Here is a 24,051-nt window from a genome sequence, read left to right as displayed (position 1 = left end):
ATAAAATGATATGTTTGTTTCATAATGATAGTTTTAGATTTTTGGATGATAAAATGATACTTTTGCATCATAAAATGATACTTTGAGGGGACAAAATGATAGTTTCAAATGGATAAAATGATACTTTTGTTTAATAATGATAGTTTTAGATTTTTTATGATAAAATGATACTTTTGCATTATAAAATGATACTTTGATGGGATAAAATGATAGTTTCAAATGATAAAATGATACTTTTGCATCATAAAATGATACTTTGAGGGGATAAAATGATAGTTTCAAATGGATAAAATGATACTTTTGTTTAATAATGATAGTTTTAGATTTTTGGATGATAAAATGATACTTTTGCATCATAAAATGATAGTTCGTGGGGACAAAATGATACTTTCAAATGGATAAAATGATACTTTTGTTTAATAATGATAGTTTTAGATTTTTTTATGATAAAATGATACTTTTGCATCATAAAATGATACTTTGAGGGGATAAAATGATAGTTTCAAATGATAAAATGATATGTTTGTTTCATAATGATAGTTTTAGATTTTTGGATGATAAAATGATACTTTTGCATCATAAAATGATACTTTGACGGGATAAAATGATAGTTTCAAATGGATAAAATGATACTTTTGTTTAATAGTGATAGTTTTAGATTTTTTTTATGATAAAATGATACTTTTGCATCATAAAATGATACTTTGAGGGGATAAAATGATAGTTTCAAATGAGAAAATGATACTTTTGTTTAATAATGATAGTCTTAGATTTTTTTATGATAAAATGATACTTTTGCATCATAAAATGATACTTTGAGGGGATAAAATGATAGTTTCAAATGGATAAAATGATACTTTTGTTTAATAATGATAGTTTTAGATTTTTTTATGATAAAATGATACTTTTGCATTATAAAATGATACTTTGAGGGGATAAAATGATAGTTTCAAATGATAAAATGATACTTTTGCATCATAAAATGATACTTTGAGGGGATAAAATGATAGTTTCAAATGGATAAAATGATACTTTTGTTTAATAATGATAGTTTTAGGTTTTTGGATGATAAAATGATACTTTTACATCATAAAATGATAGTTTTAGGGGACAAAATGATAGTTTCAAATGGAGAAAATGATACCTTTATATGATAAAATGATTGTTTGAGTTCTTTGGTTGGATAAAATGATACTTTTGCATCATAAAATGATAGTTTGAGTGGACAAAATGATAGTTTCAAATGATAAAATGATACTCCATCTCCAAAAAAATAGTCTTATTTTAAAACTGGAAACTTTTACTCATATTATATTTTTTATTTTTTTAATTACCTCCTCACTTGAATAGTTCTCATGGTTTATAATAAATAAATAAGCCTTTAATTCAAGTATGTTCACTTTCACGTGAAGCTGAAGGAGGCTATGACAATTCAGAAGATTCACCTCACAAGATCATAATAGAGTCAAATCAGTTTTTCTAACCACACATAAAGGCAAATAAAAAGTTAAGACATAAATTACAAACTAATATAACAGATATATAGTCAAGAGAGATCCAAATAGAGGTCAATAGTGTATGCCCCAACATCAAAGATGTGAATAGTTTGGCAGCAACACAGTGGAATGCCTACAAGCCTACAACAATTTACCAATAATTACACCAAGAAGTACAAGAACCATGCTCATAAAAACTACAACAACACATGTCTCAAATTCTGATAAAGTGAGTGCTCGGGTGGGAACGGCTGATATTGCTTCAGATGTGGGCTTCTCACTCGTTGTTGATGCTTGACGCATAAAAACTTGATCTTCGGAAGTTGAAGAGTAATTTTGGTATTCATCGCACCATATGAAAGATTGAAAATGCTTCCCGTTAACTGGACATTTGTAGTAAAACCGACCAGGATTATTGGCAAACTTTCCTCCACAGCGAACAATCATCTTTCCATTCCCACAATGACATTGTGGTGCGGACTCATGGTCGACTATATCATGGCCCTTCATTCTGAGAACAAAGAAGCACAATAAAATGTTAACATCGTTATTTGTTCACATAACCAATCTTAGACAAAATGCAGATAGTATGCGAGTACACAGTATGACTTAAAATGTTCAAAAATCAAGACGCACGATACTCACACGCATCCACATGTCAGCTGTCATTTGATCCCGTTTGTTATTCCAATCGATTGTAGGATCAATAAATTCTACATACTCAGTATCATCTTGCTCAGCAAACATTTCATTGTCCACCATGTTAGTGTCAACTAACTGTTCAATAGGATCCACTGCCATCTCCCCCCTTATGTAATTATGTAGAAGAAAACAAGCCATTATCAACATAATTTGTGTTTCGATTGGATAGTAAGATGCACTACGTAGAATACTCCAACGCATCTTAAGAACAGCGAAAGCCAGTTCAATAATGTTCCTTGCACTCGTATGTCGCATATTGAACATTTCACGAGGATTCTTGGGCCTCTCAGTGTCCGGACCCCATTTCTGCAGATGATATCGAACTCCTTTGTAGGGTGTCAAAAAACCTTCACTATTTGCATACCTGTTGTCACACAAATAATAATTACCTACAGGTACATCATAATCCATTGTTGTTATGATTTACGCTGATGGAATTTAGAGCTTAACATTATACAAAAGACTATTAGCCTAGACGACAGACACATAGATTACCTTTGGGGACTTTAATACCAAATGGACGAGAAATTGCATCGCGTAGGATACGTGCATCACCTGCGGATCCCTCCCAACCCGGTAAAACATATACAAAACACATGTCCCTCGTGCACGCTGCCAAGGTATTTGTGGCTATTTGCCCTTTCCTAGTTCGATATCTTGGCTTATCAGCCAATGGAACTCGGACGTTAATATATGTCCCATCTAACGCACCTAAGCAACCCTACAAGTTAACACATATATATTTATCAATAAACACTACATACCAAGTTTCCACGAAAAATCTATATAATCCGATTCATGTGAGTAAATCTTAGACAATTTACCTTAAACCACTTCCACCTAGGGTCAACACTGTTGTCAGGTACCAAAGTTGGCTTAGCTATAAACATTTTATGCACCAGTATGATGGCTCGGAGGACAACATGGACATAGTATGAAACTGTTTGACCAGACCTTAAAAAATCAAAACTAACCACCCGGTTCTTTTTGTGATGTGATAAAACACATAAAAATAAAGCCACTTGTTCCTCTACTTTAACAAATGATCCATCTACCAACCCAGCTCCTTCTCTAAGAAGAATACATAGTCTCCCGAAACAATTTCGGTCCATGCGTAGATTATTTATGCAGTCCCTATCACTAACACCTGTCAATCTAGTAAGACGATTGACCTAGGTAGGTATGCGGGTCAGACGGCGAAATAAACGCTGTGCCTGGTTCTTTTTAATCCACTTAGAACCATTAGTCAGTTTCAAGAATTCACGGATAATGATCACGGTCCGTGTGTTGTGCTTTTGTAGTATGTCTTCAATAAGCAAGACGATTTCTTCGTCGGACAATGAACTTTCACTCATAATTATAAAGCAACACAACACTTGGAAATGCCTGCCAATTAAATTACCCAAACTCAATTCATGCCAAAAAACCCAAGTACTGCTAAAATAAATCTCTGCCAATTAACAAACCAAAACCAGAAAGAATAAGAAAATACAAAACATAATGGTTTGACCATTTTATAATGAATGTCGTGCCTGGACGGACTGTATTTGGAGAAATCACAAATTGAAGTCATGAAATTAGGGTTTACATGCAGTGGCTATAATTTCACCAATGGACCGAAATAGAGTTCTTCAACGAAGAAGAATCCTTCGATTGTGTGTAATTCTTCCAAATAGGGCTGCACAAAACAAGAGGCCAATTTTAATGAGATAAATTCGCGTAAAAAAAAGAAATTGATTTGTTACAATCGTGTGGTGTTCGAAAATCTGAGAGAAAACAGGAAGAGAAGATGGATTGACGGGAAGAGAAAATCGTGTGGTGTTCGAAAAGAAATCGTGTGATGTTTGCTGTGAATCTGCCCAAATGAGAAAGAGAGAAAGAAGATGGAAGAAAGAGTTTGAGCGTGAGCATCAAAGTCAAGGAGGGCTAATTTTGGAAGGCAATTTTATTTCTTGATGGAGTGGAAAATAAACTACGGTTGAAAGGGAGATAAGTTTCCAGAGATAAGTTGGTATACACTCTTGGGCCCTTGTCGGGCCGACGTATTTTGCGGGCTTTCTTACAAAAGTTGAAAGTGTATCAAAGCATGGAAAAAACAAGTAAATGGGCTTGTTTCTTTGATTTTCTGGGCTATCAAACATGCCCTAAATTGTGTAATTCAAAACGATTTTGCGTCCTTGTTTTCAGAAAATGTCATTTAAAGAAATTTACCAAATTCTGTTAGGGTGCGTTCGGAAACATGGAATTGGAGCTATAGAATTGGAATTGAAGGCTCCAACTCCATTTCCATTGTTTGGTATCACAAAAATATATATAATTGGAATTGAATTATAATTTCAAAATTTACAATTTCATGATTTGAATTCCATATCAAAAGTAGAAAATTTGAATTATAAATAGTCAAAATTAGATAGCTTCACTACCCACTACACACATTTCACACACACACACACACTTCACTCGTTTCACACAACACACACTACATGCAATTCACACACTACACACACTACACACACTACACAAATTTCACTCACTACACAAATTTCACACACTTCACAAATTACATACATTTCACACACTACACACATTTCACACACGGCACAAATTTCACACACTACACACATTTCACACACTACACAAATTTCACACATTTCCCGCATTACACAAATTTCACACACTACACAAATTTCACACATTACGCATCACACACGTTTCACACACTACACACTTTCACACACTACACACATTTCAAACATTAAATACACTACACATTTCACACACTACACACATTTCACACGCTACACAAACTAAACAAATTTCACACGCTACAGACATTTCACACTACACAAATTTCACAAATTTCACACATTTCACACTATACACACACTACACAAAATACACACGCTACATACACTATACCCAAAATACACACGCTACATACACTATACCCAAAATACACATACTACACACATTACACACAAAATACACACACGACACAAATTTTACACAAAAATACATACACTACGCACACTATACCCAAAACACACACTATTCACAAAACAAAATTTCAAATTTCGTTCATTTTAAACTTTTGGAAAATTTCCTTTTTTTGATTCAGATTGGGAAAAAAAATCTAAAACTGAAAAAAAAAATCAAAAATCGGATGCTTGAAATGTGTAAAATATGTGTAAAGTGTGATAGTGTGTGAAATTTGTGTAGTGTGTGTAATGCGGGAAATGTGTGAAATTTGTGTAGTGTGAAATTTGTGTAGTGCGTGAAGTGTGTGAAATGTGTGAAATTTGTGTAGTGTGTGAAATGTGTGTTTTGTGTGTGAAATGTATGTAGTGTGTGTAGTGCGTGAAATATGTGTAGTGCGGGAAATGTGTGAAATTTGTGAAGTGTGTGAAATGTGTGAAATTTATGTAGTGTGTGAAATGTGTGTAGTGTGTGTATTTTGTGTGTATAGTATGTGTATTTTGTGTGAAGTGTGTGTGAGTGTGTATTTTATGTATAGTGTGTGTACAGAGTGTGTGCACAAATTATTCAAATTCAATTTCATATTAATTATTTCACTTCACCAAACAAATGATTTGGAATTGAATTAGAATTCAGTTTCTTTCAATTCAATTCCATAGAATTCTAATTCCAATTCAATTCCAATTCCAATTCCGTGTACCAAACAGAGCCTTAGTCTAACTTTTTCTTAGATATTCTTTTCCTAAATGTAAGATTCTCGTATAATTAAGTACTGTACTATTTTATACGAAGCATAGTTTTTATTACTTTATACAACTATATTAAGATTAATTTTAATATTAAAATTACTATTCATACCTAATTATAATAATAGTAATAATATTAAAAAATTACTATAACTATTGTTTTAACATTAATAGTTTATTATTAATTATTTCTTTTATTATGTTATTAATTAAAATTTTAAGATAATTTTAATGTGATTATTTAAATTATGAATTATTATGAAAACAATACAAATTATTATTCATTTTTTTGCTATAAACTAATAACTAGTAATTAAGAAAGTCTTAATGTAATTTTAATAAATATTCGTATAATTATAATTGTTATTATGGTATCAATTAATAACTTATTAATTTTTAATGAAATTATTATAATTATATTCTTGATAGTAACTTATTTAGTAAATCTTAATATAATTTTAAAATTATAGATTACATTATTAATATATTAATTCAAAAATTCTTACTTCAATTATTACATCAACTAATTAATTCAATTATTATATCTATTGCTTAATTTTATTTAATTGTTCCATATAAGTTCAAAATCCAAAAAAATTCTTAATATTTATAAGATACGTAATTTATAAGAATTATATTCCTTATAGTCATATTCTGAAAAATCATAATCCCAACAACATTACTTTCATAATAAACAAACGAGTCTTAGATGTATTTATCTGTAAATACAACTTTTGTCATGTTCTGATTTTACACACTAACTTTAAATTCAGCCACCGATTTAGGAACTTAAAAAACTTTTGTTTTACCACTATATTAGAAGTGGTGAAATTGAACGTGTCCAAATTTTTTTTTGACGATTTGACTCCTAATTTTATCTACAATATTTTTGCGGATAACATGGCGTCTGCAAAATGTACATCTCCAAATAATTTTGTCTAAGTTATCCTACTTCGGTGGGAAAAGTGTAATAATAATGTACAATAAATTGTCAAGCGAAAAAAATTATATATAGTACTCATGTACAATAATTTTCTCTAAATTATCCTACTTCGGAGTAGTATAAATTAATTTGTATTTCATATATGTTGGGATACAATTATTAACTCATGTACATATCACTGATATAAACTTGTAATCATTTTAGAAGTTCAAATTGAAGCCAATTAATACATTAATTGATAATGTAGTAGGCGTGATATCCTTGATTAAATATTTGAAAAATGATAATAAAATAAAGCAGTAGAACATGTGGGTGGACCATATCAGGTCGTTGTAATGCAGGAAATAAGGCCCCTCGCCAAAAAATATATTTCTATTTTAATAAAAAAATTGGTATCGTTTTGAGATTTTGGCCTCTGTACAGAAATAAGTCAATAACCATCAACAATTGATCAGTGTATAAATTGAATGTTATTCTACTTAGTAAACACTGGGAAAATGCAGATCACCTCATAAAACATAACTAAATATCACTCCGTATAAACTAAAAAGAAAAAGGGAAATCCTAAAATTTTGAGAAAAAAAATTCTTAATTAATAATTCAGTCAGTTAATTTTTTTTTAATAATCACAAAATTGAACACTGAAAACTAGCCATTAATAAGCATGAAAAGAGGTACACATCAGATCCTCCTGTGGATTCAGGCATATGAGTTGGGATATATTGCCATTTACATATTACTATAATACATGATCACCATTTGCCCTTAATGATTACAGAGATCAATGGCCATTCTCCTTCCGATCTTTGAAAAGTCTATATCTGTACAAAGAAAGGAGTATGTGAAAACCAAAAATCAACACAACAACATGGAAACTTATAGATGCATTGAATCATGATAGTTGAAGTCAGTGCATGTCTTGATAAAACAAAATGAGTATCAAATTCTTGGACATATTACTGTATTAACTTTACTGACCTCTCATATTGCAGTTCCTGGGTTACAATACCATTCAGCAAAAGCTCTGAGTCATAGATGGAAGCTCCTGCATTTCGAAATTTGAAGATCAATGTTATGTGATTGCTGTAGCATCCAGGAACAAGTACATCAATCAAAAGGTAAATAAGCCAAAATGGTAAAAAGAGACTTAGCCAGGATTGGTACCTTTGTGGAGATATTGTAAGCAAATTGTATAATCTTCTACAGAGGAGAGGATTAATACATCATTGTGAATCAGCTGATCCTTTTTGGCTTTCAGTATTCTTTGGACCACCTGAGGAACATTAATAAAACTGTGATTTTAGATTTGAGTCACCAGAAACGATAGAAATATTCTGCCTGGTCCACTCTAACCCATAATTTTAGGTTGTGTAGTTCATGACCTAAATATAATTCGTTTGATTTTAGAATGCCCCATCTTATGGGATGTAACATAGCAACTTGACGAATTTTGTAGTGACAGCCCTTACCTCTCCCTGAACTGCCTTGACCAAGCTGTTTATAACATCTAGACCAGGTTTCACATTTGGGGTGATCAAGACTCTGCGGCCCTGTAAATCAATGGAAGAAAATTCATAAAGCACACATTTTCACTGTAATGCTTCTTTCAAAATGTAATTGATGCATCACCTTCAAAAGTGGTTGCTTACTGGCACGCATGAGTGTAACAGGCATGTTGAAACCAAATTCTTTCTCCTTTTTCTCATCTCTGAGGATGTAACTCTTTTCGTCAACATTATAGCCAGCTTGTTCGCAGCTCTCAAGCCATAAATGTGTCACCACATGTTTGCCAAGACTAATGGCTTCCAACATATTCCTTGTCCGTACAAATCTATCAGCTACAAAATGTGTTGCATCAGAGGAACATGATGCGATTGAAAATCCCAATCGTGTTACAATCTGTATTAATGAATATATTAGTAAATATGGAACTCATAACAACAACAATACCAGGTTATATAAACAATTGACTGTTGATTGTGTAGTAGAAAGTACCCTTTTCTGCTGCTTAAGTTTGCTTGTGTCCAAGTTCTGGCTGAACAAAACACAAACTTTCTCTGTAGCTCTTCTTCTTCTTGAATCTTTTGGCAGAAAATCAGGCATTGAATCAGGGTAACCCAATCTCGTAAGCTCTTTCATTAGGGGAGATCTTGAAAGAGGGCTCAATGATAATCGTTTTCTTTTGGCTGATTGCCCCTTTGACAATAAGTCTACTTTCATGTGAACTAAGGCATCATTTGCAGTTTCATTATGCTTTACTGGTTTATTGGAATCAGATTCAACAGGAATCTTTACTTCTCTCCCTGGAACTGCACTATCAGTAACAGGTGAACTTACATCAATAGCCAACTTTATAGAACTTCCTGCATGTTCCCTCCCTAATGACACTTTCTGCCGCCTCTTCTGGACTATAAGCTTTGCCACCCTGCCTACTGTTTCCTCTACAGCTAGCTTTTTCAGATTAATATCAGATGAGGAAAATGCAAAACTTTGGTTTCTTAAGCTAACTGTATGGTGCGGTGTGAACACACGTGTTCTTTTCCCCTTTGGATAGACCCATGGGTTTGACCATGAGAGAGTTGTATTAGCCACATCCGGATAAGAGTTTTCTTTGTCTTTTGCAGTGCCTGTAACCACTTCAAGAGATGAACCAGAATTTGACTTCAGGCAGGTCCGACTTACATCTCTTTTTTGTGAACCTTTGCGAAAGCTACTGCTTATCTTTTTTCCTTTCGCAGGGGGGTCATACTTGATAGCATCAGCAGTCTCATTTGGACGCCTGCTACATGCACGATTAAGTTTCTGAAACTCTTTAAAGCTACATTTTTCAGCAATTCCATATTCCTCTTGCTGCAGAGTGATTCTCGAAGGTGCTGCAGTTTTTCCATTTATTGTCATTTTTGTACTGTCATTGAAGAGCTCCTCAGCCATCAATTTCTTGGTCGTCAAACTTTTGCGTACCCGAGGTCGAGAAACAGTTTTCAGCTGGTTCTTATCTCGTTTTGCAGCCACCCTACATGAAGTTCTGTCGCGGAAAAAAGAATTTTTCATAGTTTTTGAGCGTTTCTCTTTGCATATCCAATCTACAAAAGCCACTTTGACACTGGCCCCATTTGATTTACTCTCATTATTTAACACATTAGAAGAGTTCAAAAGTGGGTTGTTCGAACCTTGATGAGTGACACAAGCATCAACCCTTGGAGGACTTGCATGTACTAATTCTTGCATAGCTTCAGCAGCCATTTGAGTGTCCAGACCAATGCATAACTCATCTGGTGTAAGCCTTAATTGATCCACATTCTCCGCATTCTGCCTTGATATTTCAGCATCAAGCTGCTCATCCAACTCCATGGAATCAGGTGCAATGAACATTCCAGGATTTGATCCTACTTTTTCTGACTCGTGGGAGCTCAACCAAACTGTATCTAAATTATTTGGAATTGACATATTTTCAGGCAACTTCTCTCCTGACTGAAGATTGGAGATCTCATTTTGCAACTTAACATTGGTAGAATCTTGATTAACAGTTATGGAACCGGGTTTGTCGCCTATATATTCAAAGGCTGAATCCTCACCCAGTCTTGGTGAGGCGTACTCAGTCTCATCAATATGCTTATCAGCCCAGTCAAAAGTTGCTAACTTGCTAGCAGTTGATTCAAGAGTTAGTCTCCTAGCCAAGCTTTGAGCACCTTTTACTCTCAAACAAGGAGGTGATTTAATCATGTCTGTCTTTCTACTTGGGATGTGTTTCTGTGAGCCCAAATCACAAACTGAAAGGTAGTTTTCTACAAACCGCAGGGCCTTATCTCGTGACTCTGAAACTTGTGAAGATGCATTCAACTCCGCGCGCTTACTGTCATAATTTGTATCCTTCCCCACATCCATGTACTTGGACTCTTTTGGGGACAACGTTACCTTGAGTAATTTTTCCTCTGTATTTACTGGTTTCATTGGAACTAGCTTTTGCTCTGATGAACTGGCGAAGACCCTCTCCACAGCCACATGATGTTCTTGAAATCTATAATCATTACCGGGACCAATCCTCTCAGCAGCAGTTTCTTCATCACTCCTTCCACTTATATCTGAATCAAGACGACCTAACACATGCTTCTTAACCTTGTTAAGCCTCCGGAAATAATCTGGGGCAAAGAGAGAACCAAAGTTAAATCAAAGAACCAACATAAGAGAATGCTGCAAATTCGAATTGAATTGTCAACTACACTTCCAAGCAGAGCTTGAGACACATAAAAACACAACATTTGTTAGAGAATATTTTTTCCAATGCAAGAATCTCCAAGTAAAACATGTAAAGCCTTCTTTAGTGCAACAATTAATTGCTGAGTTCCTTCCTGAACATGCTGTAGCTTCAAATCATCACCTCATTTCTAATATCTAGGTGAACAGCATTTTACCTGCTGGAGCCTGCTGTCGTCTCAGCAGTACTATACCACCACCCCTGCCAGAAAGCCTTCCAGTTGCACCACAGCACTCATTCGCTGAACTTCCAGCCTCATATCGATTCTCCCCTTCATCATCACTATCAAGCACTATGCCTTTCTCAAAGGAATCATTCATCTGAACACCCAATTGTTGAGCTGATTCACATCCATCCGAAACCTGAGTGTTCATATCAATACTCTGCAGCCCGTATTCTCTAATGGGGCTGTCGAGGGCGACTGTGTCCTCCAACGGGAGAGTATTCTCGTACAATGACATTCCACCATAAAACTTATCCTTTTCCTATTTTCAAACACACAGAGTTAGCAACACCTTCCGTTGATGTCATGGACAACGAAAAATTTACTGAATCGTGTGCACAAAATAAATTTCAACATTTCAACAATACTTTTTAAAAATATAATCATTCTTAATCTGGATTTTAGATTATGCCGTTATTGTCATCGTTGCCAAGATGAGTATCCGTCACCGTACTAGAAATAATGAAAGAATAAAATGTACAGTTACAGAAAAAAAAAAGAAAAAAAGAGCAAGGAGTAAATGCTCAAACAAACGGGAAATCGGAGCGCAGTGAAGGCTGAAAAAAGGAATTGCACTAGTAATCATCGCATGAAAAATTAAAAAGAAACATTTAAAAATCGACAAGGACATTAATGGTTCACCTCAAAGATTTGGAATGGATAGCAGCGATGATTCAGTGGAACGTGTGTGGGTTTAGAGTAGTTAGGGTTAGAGTGAGGAGCAGAGAGTGGCAAATGAGCAGTCGAGGAAAGTTTGAAGTGATGGAATTAGAAATGCCAAAAAACCGGGGAAGATGATTGTGCTTTAGAGTGTGCACTGCAAGTTTTGGGGGGAAAGCGGTAACAATCCCTTCTTTAAAGGAAACATATATTTATTAAACTTACAATAGGACCTAAAGGGCATTTGGTCTAGTGGTATGATTCTCGCTTAGGGTGCGAGAGGTCCCGAGTTCAATTCTCGGAATGCCCCTTAAATTTTAATTTTGCTTTCCAATTTTTATATAATACTACTTTTTTGTGTATACTACTGATAAGAGATGAAATAACACCATAAGGTCAAGTTATAGATTAACAAAGGTGGTAAACATTGCAGTGTGAAAAAAAAAGTGGAGTGCTTTCCAATTTAGATATAATACTACTTTTTTGTGTATAATGATAAGAGATTCAAACATTAAATAACACCATAAGGTCAAGTTATAGATTAACAAAGGTGGTAAACATTGTAGTGTGAAAAAAGTGGAGAAAATTGAGGGGCATTCCCAGAATCAAACTCGGGGACCTCTCGCACCAAAGGTGAGAATCATACCACTAGACCAAATGACCACTTATAGAATATTATAAACCCAATATGATGATATAATAATTTATGTGGAGAGTTAGAACAAATCAAGACTATTGTAATCGAAATTTTAGTACTCCAAATCTTAACTTACTAAGCTAAGAAAAGTGTACTAACATCTCTACATTTGCTAAGTTTTCTAAAATTCAAATAAGACTCGAACAGACACATAAGCAAATATGACACAAGTAAGGAAAGATTTTGAGTTATGGATTTTTCCTATGATATGATGTAGCCGATGCAATGGAGTGAACATATCTACTTTGCAGTTGTCACTGAGTATGAGGACTAACTACTTGAATGCCATTCCCATTTTTTATTGTTTATGATGCAAAGTTTGTTGATGGCATCATTAAAGAATGTGACCAGACCAACTCTGATGAAAGAAATAGACATTTGATTCTAACCACTCTTTTTCTTTTCATTTGTTGGTTCAGTATCTCTACTTATTTAGTTTGTTATAAGCGAATTGTAAATGAGTGATTATGCAAATGGTACATATCTTTGATGTCAGCCAAATTTAGGAAGTGGAAATACAATCAGAATGCAAGAATTGCTCCAACTTATTTACATAAATCTCTTGTTGTTGAATGTAGTAGCCGTCAAAAATGCTCTAGCACAACCTTGCGCATAAATTCCTCTGGTGCTGAAAATTGAAATCATCCAAAACAAACAACCAACACGGTAGTATAGATACTTAATTCATCATATGAAAAAGCAGCAAAGCAGTGCCCAAAACAGAGATGTTTACCTAATCCATGAGTGAAGAGTTTGAACTGACCAAGAGCTTGTCTGATGAACATCTCCACCCCACTCACTACTATGGCTCCAACCTCAGCCGCCTCTTGCAATAACCGAGTGTTTCGTGGAGTGTAAACCGCATCAAAAACTAGCTCGTACGATGCCAGGGAAGGCTATAAGTCACACCCACACATATATATTGCATCAAACTACATATAATATATGTGAAAAGAATTGAGTTTTCAAAACCTTGGAAATGGAAGTTTGGTCTTCATTTGGCTCCATCCCAATAGCAGAAGAGTTAGCAAGAATCATCCCCTTTTCAGGCCGGAATCCGTCGTAGGGCTTAGCTTCCCCAGAAACAGCTTCAGCAAGAGCCTTTGCTCTTTCTTCACGTCCAAAGAAAAAGATGTCAAGCACTCATACATTATAAGCATAAACAAGAAACCATGCTGTCATACCAAAATTGCGGTTGAAGATGACGACGCGTGCCCCTCTGCTCCTAGCTCCAAACACCATAGCTCTCCCGGCTCCACCAGCTCCAATCAAGACAAACAGCTTCCCAGAGATAGGTGACACATTTGGCGGACGTCCATTAACGCTGCTACCTCTGTACGCATCTTCAATGGCGGTTATAGAGGCCTCGCAGTCCGTGTTGTAGCCTATGAGCAGCCCATCCGAGGGCCTCCGGATGATAGTATTGACCGCGCCTATCAACTTAAAAGATTAAAAAGAAAAAAAGTAATTAGAATCAAATGCCACTACTCACAGACACTTCCCAAAAGGCCTCATACTAATGAAATTGATATACTGCTTCCAACTTGTACCAGAGCTAGTGGATCGACTTCATGGCAGCAGGCGAGGGCGGTCTCCTTGTGAGGCAAGCCGACGCTGAAGCCAGCAAAGTCGTTGCAGGAGTAAACACGGAAGAATTCGCTAAGGTCGTCGACCAAGAGGGGGACTTAGATGCCGTTGAAGCCGGTGTGTCTGAAACCAGGGTTGTGGAGGAGGGGGACCTTTGCTATGGCCAACTGGATTTGACACAACGCCAAATATTTTGGTGTGGGAGTTTACGCAGTCTAGTTTGTAAATCTGTCTAATGCTAGCTAGAGGCGGCAGTCCGGGCTCGGTTTTGCCGTTGACGATGAATGCGCCGTATTTGGGGCCGAGGAGTTGGCTGATGAGCCCTCTCTCTCCCACGGCCCGAGCGATCAGAGGCACTTGACAGTGTGTGAGCATGCGAAAAATGGGAGCAACGTGGGTGGTGTAATCGACGTCGATCACGAGTTTGATGATGTCTGTGTTGAAAAGTAAAATGCGGAAAATAAAAGACTATTGCGGAAAGTAAAAAACGGAAGAACTGTAAAGACTACATTGTATTATGCTTGAATTTTTTCTCTTCATGGTTACACAACTATATATAGACTCTAATTCTAGCTAAACATGGAAAATATATTCTAATTATACTAATATCCTTTTTATTTGATTTTCCATAATCTTCATTGATTTCCTTCTTTATTCTTGCCATATCTTCATCCATTGCCTTCTTGTTCTCCAATTAATTAATTTCCTTATTCCAACACTCCCCCTCAAGTTGAGTGTTGACTTTTTCGGCACTTAACTTGCACGATCTTTAGTTTGATATATAGTTTATACTCGTATTTAAGAGTTATTCAATTCCCATTGATAGTTTATGCTCGTATCATAGAGCTTCTTCAATTCATCATTGATAGTGTATACTCGTATCAAAGAGTTATTGAAAGTTTAAACTCGTTCAAGGAGTTCTTCAATTTTTTCTTCAATGAAAGTTTAGGCTCTTATCAAGGAGCTCTTCAATTTTTGTTGACGGTTTTAACCCGTGTCAAGGACCTCATTCGACAATTTTGACTCGTGTCAAGGAGCTTGTCTAAACAGTTTTTACTCATATTTAGGAGCTATCTTAGATAGTTTTTGCTCGTATCTAGGAGTCATCTTAGATAGTTTTAACTCATATCAAGGAGTCAACTTAGATAGTTTTAGCTCGTATCTAGGAGCCATCTTAGATAGTTTTTGCTCATATCAAGGAGCCATCAGACAGTTTTAGCTCGTATCTAGGAGCTAATTCTAACAGTTTTGACTCTTGTCGAGTAGCTAATTCTGACAGTTTTGACTCTTGTCGAGGAGCTAGTTCTGACAGTTTTGACTCATGTCGAGGAGCTAAATCAGACAGTTTTGACTCTTGTCGAGGAGCTAATCTAGACAGTTTTTGCTCTTGTCTATGAGTCCATTATTTTCATTTCTTTTCTTTCTTGAGCCTAATAACCACATGGCCCAAATTTACTTCTCTAAAAATGAAGACGTAAAACCATCAGTCTCCTTTATGTTTCTTCATGGGTTTTTTCCCCCGGTGACATACTCTCAAACCATGCCACCTCCACCGAGTTATTGCCGAACTCCATGGTGAGAATACTTCTCTGACAATACTTTTGGTCATCCATCCAAAGTCTGCTCTCTCCCGACGGTGAGAATTCTCCCGTTACTCCTTCAATCCGATTTTTTATTGTTCAACAGTCGACGCTTCGCGGCCATTGTGTGGCGGCGACATTAGCTCTCTCCCCCTCGTTGCGCAGACGTTGGCGTCGTCTTCGTCATTGGCAATTATCTCATTAAATCGTTTGGCAGTGGCTGATATCTCCCCCTCGGCCAAACACTTCATCCATTATAACATGAGTTCGCAGCCTCTCAAGGGTGCCACCTCTTCGGAAGTAGCTTCTCCTCTATTGGTCGGCTTCTGCTCGTTTCTCCTTCACAAACCGTGAACTCCTTATCTTGACTACTGTTATTTTCTCTTCGGCTGCAGTCAGCCTTCTTCTCCGGGGATGGCGACTCCTCCTTCTGATGAGCCGCCTCCTTCTGGTTTCTTGGTACTGTGGGTGGAACTCTCCGGCAGTGGTATAATCTTTAAGTTATCATAATAGTAATAATTTCGGTACGATGTGGATAAACACTATGGAATCTTGACATTAAAACTTAAGTTATCCAATCTACTTATGGAAACAAGAGTTATAGCATATTCAGGCACATAAAGACAATCTTTAAGATCTATATGGCATCCGATGTCTAAGATCAATTAAGTTATTCAATCTACTTATGGAAACAAGAGTTATAGCATATTCAGGCACATAGAGACAATCTTTAAGATCTATATGACATCCGATGTCTAAGATCAATCTGTAAGTCTCAATGCCTCTGTTCAATGCGTTCATCATGTTTTCCATGAACAAATACGGTTCAACTCTTTTTATAGATTGGATCAAACTGAAATCATGTTTAATGTAAGACATATGAGTTGTAGAACCAAAAAACTAACCATCGAGTATTATTAGGCATTTCTATAAAGTTCAATTTAAAGTAAACAAACTGTTATGTTTAACTTGCTTATCGAACCAAGCCTTCCTTTTAGGACAATCTTTCCTGAAGTGTTCTATTTTCTTATGAAAGAAACACTTCTTTCCCTTATGGATTCGCTTTTTTCGGACCTTAGGGAAAAGATTTATCCTTCCATTTGTCCTATCTACTTAGTTTTCCTTAACTGGTGCCAACACCTCCAAAACCTATGAGATTCGCAGCTTGATAATTTATCTTCTTTAATCTCCCTTCCTTTTAAACAAACATAGCCTTTAAAGTCCCATTTATCTTTAATGGTGTTATAATTCACTCGGGGCTTGCTAAATTCAACATGTAGGGAGTTTATGATAAATTAGGCCGAGAATTGCTCATGAACCTCCATTCTCAAGGTAGTTAACTTTACTGTCAAGTTAGACATGTTTGTCACATGGTCGTAATTGGTTGAGACCAGTCAAACTTCTTTGTAGTAAGCTCATGCATTATGCTTCCTACAATTGACTTATCAGCCAAAACCGATTGTGAACACTCTTTAATTTTCTCAATGATCCCTTGCATTTCTGTCTTGGGCAAAGATGACTTTAAATTTTCTGCCATCGTCATTCTCATAAGGCTCAACCTGTTTGATCGCTCCCAAATCTTATTTTAGACTTTCAGTTACGGAGTTCTCATTCATAATGGTTGAGATTCCTCTTCTGTTAGTATGGCATGGTCGAATATCTTTACACCCAGCGTAAGCCGAATCTGTTAGGTGCAATCTCCATAATTTTGCCCATTAATTTAATGACAGAGTTAGCACATGCACACAAATTTTGTAAAGATACAACATTTATTCATGCTTTTCTATTTGTGCTTGAGTTCTTTAACACATATTCATGAACAGTAATAAAACTTCAAATAACATGCATTCAAGTAACCTTTGGGTAATACTTAAGCACACGTACTTTCAGCGATGCTAAATATATACTTTAATAATTAATCAAAATTAAACGTATATCAAATAAGCATGTTGCCTTTGGGTGTTCATACTAAATGCCACATGAATAAATGATTAATCCACTTTGTATTTATTAACTATATAGAATAATCCACCTTTGGGTGATCTCCCGGTATATAGACAATAAAATAATTGATCAATCAACCTTTTATGTCATTTATAGCATCTCTATAATCATGATCAATTAATTGGCATTCATCAATTTCAATAAATAAATGCAATATAACAAGACCACTTTGGTGATAAACAAGTTATATTTTATTTAATTAGTGAAATTTTTAATGGGTAGAATATCCTAATATTGTTTTAATATTTCATAAAAACAATTACCCAACACACAAGCGAAAGCATATTAACCAAAATAGAAAAATCCAAAACCATTCAAATTTCGATTTTGAAATCACATAAATGGTGAATTAACCAAATCTAGATTGACTCTAATACCAACTGTTAGTCATATCTCAATGCTTTAATGACTTCGATAATGAAATCTATGTCTAGATTCGAATTAATTCAACCATAGCATTTATACTATAAAGTGGAGATAAAATCACCAACCTCCATCCATGCTTTCTTCATTTGATGTAGAGGTTGAATCCACCATTTGATGTTTGTCCTCACGTTGACCGGATTCTCCATGATTGATGTTATCCCCTCTTTGACCTCAAGCCTTTACCGATTCTTTTAATGGAGAAAGAATCAAGACCGAAAATATATATGTGAATACGCAATACAAGTATTCTTGCGTACGGTGTATTCCTTTTCTATATGTATGCAAAATCAACACAACTTTAGTGCATGTATTTTACCATCATGCATGTGTTTTCATATATCATAAAAATGAAGACCGTGTCTGTATATATAGACATCACCACGGCATTCCTCAAAAGGACGTGTCTCTTTAATTTGCTAAACAAATGAATAGACACATCTTTTCAATTATGGAAGTTAATAAAAAAATTAATCACTTCCTTAATCCTAATTTACTGGCACTTAACCAACTTTATTTGCACCATATAATCCGAATTCACGTCACACGTATCAATACACATGTACAATCATTACTTTATTATACATATATACACATATAATAAAACCTTTCGTACATATACATATATATATTATAATGAACCATTCATATATACTTGTATATAATTATGATATATAATATCATAATACACTTATTTTAGAGGTAAGAGAGGAGGGTTAGCAATACATCCGATTCTAATTCTTTAATCAAAACCGATCCATCACGGTATCGTCTTTAATATTAGAATCCTTATCATTTAATATAAACTTGATCCTTATAATTAAACCGATAAACACATAGGTAAGAGAGGTAAGAGAGGAGGGTTAGCAATACATCCGATTCTAATTCTTTAATCAAAACCGATCCATCACGGTATCGTCTTTAATATTAGAATCCTTATCATTTAATATAAACTTGATCATTATAATTAAACCGATAAACACATAGGTCATATAAGAATATAATGTTCTTATATTCTCCCACTTGACCTTTGTGTTGACTTAATGGTTCAATTCCCATAATGCGCGTTTTTATATCAAGTCCATAAATACTTTCATACCATATAAAATTAGAACTATTCGTAGTCTGGACCAAACCTTCCCAAATTCATTTAATTTCCATCTTTTTTTAAAATAAAAAAAATGAAGTCATGCAAACATACAAACAGGGGCGGACGCAGAAAAAATTGACTGTAAGGGCTGGACTTCACCATATATTTTTTCACGGTCAAACATAATATATATATATAGGGTTGTGATCAATTGAGATTTTTTAGCCTAATTGAGAATTGAGATGCATTATAAGCCACTCATTTTTATTAAATGAGTGGTCCAGAATTTGCCACATGGAAAATATTTTTACATTAATTAATTGTGAAAGGGCATATTTGTAATTTCATCATATATTTTATTTAATAAATATTTTTTTATTTTTTTTTCGATTTTTTATTTTTTTATTTATTTAATTTTTTTTTTTTTTTTTGTCAACTACATATACAATTCATGTCAACTACGCACATGTAATGTCAACTACATATACAATTCATGTCAACTACACACATATAATGTCAACTACATATACAATTCATGTCAACTACACATATATAATGTCAATTATAAGCTGTTGACATTTGATGTGCAGAGCTATTGACATTTGATGTGCAGACTACACATCGTAGTTGACATAATGTCTCAGTAGTTGACATCGCGCGAAAATTTAAAAAAAAATTAAAAAAAATTAAAAAAATTAAAAAAATTAAATTTTTTTTAATTGTTGACATTTTAATACGAGTTGTTGACATTTGATATTCTGGCTATTGAAATGAAATGACGATAATACCCCTTAGTTGACATAATCTACTTGCAGTTGACATTTCAAAATGAGTGGCTGAAAATGCATCTCAATTCTCAATTAAGCTAAAAAATCTCAACCTAACAAGACCCTATATATATATATAATTATACAATATAAAAACCGCAAAAATTCTAAAATGCATATATATTTAATACGAAGTAGTCCAAAATATATCTAATAAAAACAACATGTCATAGTTGCGGTTTTACGTCTAAAGCGATGGCAACTGAATTCTACGTGTTCTCATCGATTGAAAACGTTGCAAGATTTTTTCATTATCAATCGTTGAAAACAGGTCCTTCTCAATGTACACAATCAAACTATCATTCATCCACTCATCTCCCATCCGATTTCGCAAGTCAGTCTTGATGGTCTTCATTGCAGAAAATGCTCTCTCAACAGAAGTAGTAGCAACAGGTAAAACCAATGCCAACTCAATAATCCGATAAACCAACGGAAAAACCAAATGTTTACCACTTTTGACCATTTCTGTAGCAACGTCTCCTAAGTTGCTTAAGGCAGCAAATTGAGGATCACATCGTACATTAGCAATAAAATTACTAAGTTGAAGTGGAAGCCGTGAACAATCAATTGCAGAGAAGTCCTCGTGATATAAAGTAGCAAGACGGATTACTTGATCATCATTGAATCGAGAGAAAGAATTTCTTGGATCAAGACATGATATGCATCCTAGCAACTCGGTGCTACCTTCAGAAAATCGATTATCCATCTCTTGTATAGTTAAATCAACCACCTTGACATTGCAATCACAATAATATAAATTATGATAAATATATATATACATATATATATAGAAGACATGAATAGGAATAATATAGTACCTGATAAAAAATCTCTACACGATAATGATGCAAATTTGTGATCAACTCTGCTCCATACTTCTTATAACCACGGCGTGGTATAATTTCATCCATATCAACTTGTGAAATATTATGCAATTCACAAAACTTTGTTGCTTGATCATGTATGTCTTCGTATCCATTCTCTCTAAAACTTTGCAACTGATGTTTCACACTTTGGATCAATGACATGGCTTGAATAATACTCCCTTCGTCCCGCACTACTTGCACTTATTTCATTTCTGGGCGTCCCAAGTTATTTGCACTCTTTTCATTTTTAGTAACAATTTATACCTACAGCCGTAATTGTTGACTTTGTCTATCACTCATTCCTTAATCTCTGTGCCCAAAGGGAAAGGTGCGAGTAGTGTGAGACGGAGGGAGTATTTTGATCTTTCTTTTGCAAGGCAATGGATAATTCATTGGTTATTCCCAATAAATGTTTCATCAAATGCAAAGTGAAAACAAACTCATAGTTATCCATGCGTTCAATCAATCCTTCAGTGGTACTTCTGTTATCACGGAGAGTAGCATTGTCACGTACAACTTCCAACACTTTCTCAACCGAAGACCACATAGAGCATAGACGAAGCAATGTAAAGTAATGTGAGCCCCAACGAGTATCTCCAGGCCTTACCAAACTAGTTTCTTGATTTTTACCTCTTCCACTTATGACTTCTCCATCATTAAGTTGTTCAATTAATTTTGTCATGTTGCAACTGCCTAAGTTGGTCTTTTCTCTTACAAGATGCCCCGACCATATTCACAATCATGGAGACATAGTCACATAGCTAAAAACATCCTTCACAACTCTAATACCCTTGGCAACCGCAACAATAATTAGTTGGAGTTGATGAGAGAAACAATGAATATACATGGCATATGGATTTTCTTGCAATATTAAGGATTTCAATCCATTAAACTCACCCCTCATATTAGAAGCTCCATCATATCCTTGCCCTCTCACTTTAGATAGAGATAAATTATGCTTCACCAATAAATCATCAATAGCACATTTCAAAGTATGAGAGGAAGTGTCAGTTACATGCACGATTCCAATAAATTGCTCAATCACATATCCTTCGTTATTCACATATCTTAAAACAACTCCCATCTGCTCCTTCATTGAAACGTCTCGAGCCTCATCAACCAAAAGAGTGAAAACTTTATCTCCAATATCATTAACTATGGCAAGTGTAACCTCTGAAGCACAAGCGTTTGCTAATTCCTTTTGAATTCGTGGTGAATTCATTTGATTGTTAGCAGGAGCATTTGCAAACAAAGTTTTGGATACATCATCGTTAAGTCCACTAAACCATAGAAGCAACTCAATAAAATTACCTCGATTTGAAGAACTACTTGACTCATCATGTCCACGAAAAGATAATCCTTGCTTTAAGAGAAACCGAGTCACATTCAATGAGACTGTCAACCGAATGCGATATGCAACTTCCATCTCACGGGTATTTGACCGTAATATACTTTCCACACTGTTCCTTTGATCTTGAAAAGCTTCGAACTGAATTCTAGCATTATTATGACAACTATTCACGCCTCCAACATGATAATTGAATCTTTCTAATGCATTTTTCCAGTTGCTACAACCTGTCTTTGTAAAAGCATCATCTGATTGTCGACCCCCTTTATCTGATTTCTTGAAAAGGTAGCACAAAAAGCAAAAAGTTGCATCCTTTGATACATTATACTCTAACCATGTATACCTTTTAAACCAAATATCTTGAAAACTTCTTTCTTGATTACCATATTTCTTTTTTTCATACTTATGTCCAATTGGTTGACAAGGGCCCATATTCAAGTACTCTCTTCATACTCTATCTCGAATTGAAACATCGAACTCTTCAATTGGCTTGCGTTTTCCTGGATCACCAACAATATCGTTCAAGTTCACCCCAACTTCTCTTCGGGGCTGATTTTCCATTGCTTCAACATGGGTTCACTTGGAGAAGAAAATTCATCCCGACGCTTTTTTTTAAAGAAGCATTCCATCCTCTACGGTCAATCTAAGCAATAACGAGAGAAGTACAATATTAGTTTATATACATAACACCATAAGATATAAAGATGCTATCAACAGTCACTAATATAAACCGTATTCTATACGACAATCACAAATATTAGCTTGCAACTAACCATGGTTATAACTTTTTTAGCTTGCAACTATTCTATCAAAATTTTACAAAAACAAGAAATATAATACTCCCTCCGTCCCGGACTACTTTCACTTATTTCCTTTCTGAGCGTCCCAAGTTATTTGCACTATTTCCATTTTTAGTAAAAATTTTCACCTACAGCCGTAATATTTGACTTTGCTATACACTCATTCCTTAATCTTCGTGCCGAAAATGAAACGTGCGAGTAGTGTGGGACGGAGGGAGTATAAAATTAACAACTTTAATAAACTCCTTACCTCACAATTTGTGAAGAATTTGAATATTAATTTCTCTAAAGTTTGAAAGACTTGAACCCCAATTTCACAAAATGTTGTTATTTCTGTATCGCCGCCTCTGTAACCTTCAAAATGAAACCCTTCTGTTCTTTTTATTTTTTAAAATTTTAAAAACGTGTGGGGTGTTGGCCAATTAAAATGTAAACTCATTTTACTATAATTTAATAATAAAAACGTGTTCAAGTTTAAAAAGTAACCACACTTTTTGAGTACATCTTTTTTATAAGTTACGACCTGTCAAAGCATTTAAAGTGGGTCCATGTGACTTTTACTTTTATAGTATTAATTTATATATAAAAATCCTCTTCTTCCTTATGCTTCTCCACGCCATTGTTATATTTCCTCCATAGATTTTAACTTTTCCTTTCTTTAATTTTCAGCTCCATACAGTTATGCATCCAAAATAATTTGTTCTTCAATAGCACTATTTTGGTAAGGGCTTAACATAATTTTTTAAAATTTTAAAAATTTTGAAAGTAGAAAATAAAAAACAAAAAAAAAATTGGGTAAGGGCTCTCCAGCCCTACCCTCTTTGTACG

General features: G+C 34.8%; 2 protein-coding genes, 1 non-coding gene and 1 pseudogene across 3 annotated transcripts; 1 reads left to right on the top strand and 3 right to left on the bottom strand.

Moving 5' to 3' along the window:
• Positions 1-7,433: 7,433 nt before the first annotated feature.
• On the bottom strand, positions 7,434-12,139 carry LOC121744021. The gene is made up of 8 exons (XM_042137454.1): positions 11,984-12,139; positions 11,276-11,603; positions 8,859-11,002; positions 8,493-8,762; positions 8,333-8,413; positions 8,028-8,136; positions 7,842-7,908; positions 7,434-7,684 (listed from the first exon to the last, which is right to left on the bottom strand). The coding sequence occupies exons 2-8, from the start codon at positions 11,577-11,579 to the stop codon at positions 7,645-7,647; spliced, it is 3,015 nt and encodes a 1,004-aa protein (XP_041993388.1). The 5' UTR covers positions 11,580-11,603; positions 11,984-12,139; the 3' UTR covers positions 7,434-7,644.
• A 100-nt stretch (positions 12,140-12,239) lies between these two features.
• On the top strand, positions 12,240-12,311 carry TRNAP-AGG. Its single transcript has one exon. It is a non-coding gene; the product is annotated as a tRNA-Pro (tRNA).
• Positions 12,312-13,282: 971 nt separating this feature from the next.
• On the bottom strand, positions 13,283-20,915 carry LOC121745678 (annotated as a pseudogene).
• An 899-nt stretch (positions 20,916-21,814) lies between these two features.
• Positions 21,815-22,984, bottom strand: LOC121745677 (zinc finger MYM-type protein 1-like). The gene is made up of 2 exons (XM_042139653.1): positions 22,877-22,984; positions 21,815-22,699 (listed from the first exon to the last, which is right to left on the bottom strand). Exons 1-2 carry the CDS (start codon positions 22,982-22,984, stop codon positions 21,815-21,817), a joined length of 993 nt encoding a protein of 330 aa, XP_041995587.1.
• Between the last annotated feature and the right edge of the window lie 1,067 nt (positions 22,985-24,051).

This window comes from Salvia splendens, chromosome 8, assembly GCF_004379255.2.
Source record: "Salvia splendens isolate huo1 chromosome 8, SspV2, whole genome shotgun sequence".
NCBI classification, from domain to species: Eukaryota; Viridiplantae; Streptophyta; class Magnoliopsida; order Lamiales; family Lamiaceae; genus Salvia; species Salvia splendens.
Note: the sequence above shows the minus strand (reverse complement) of the source record. Positions and strands in the feature narration are given on the sequence as shown.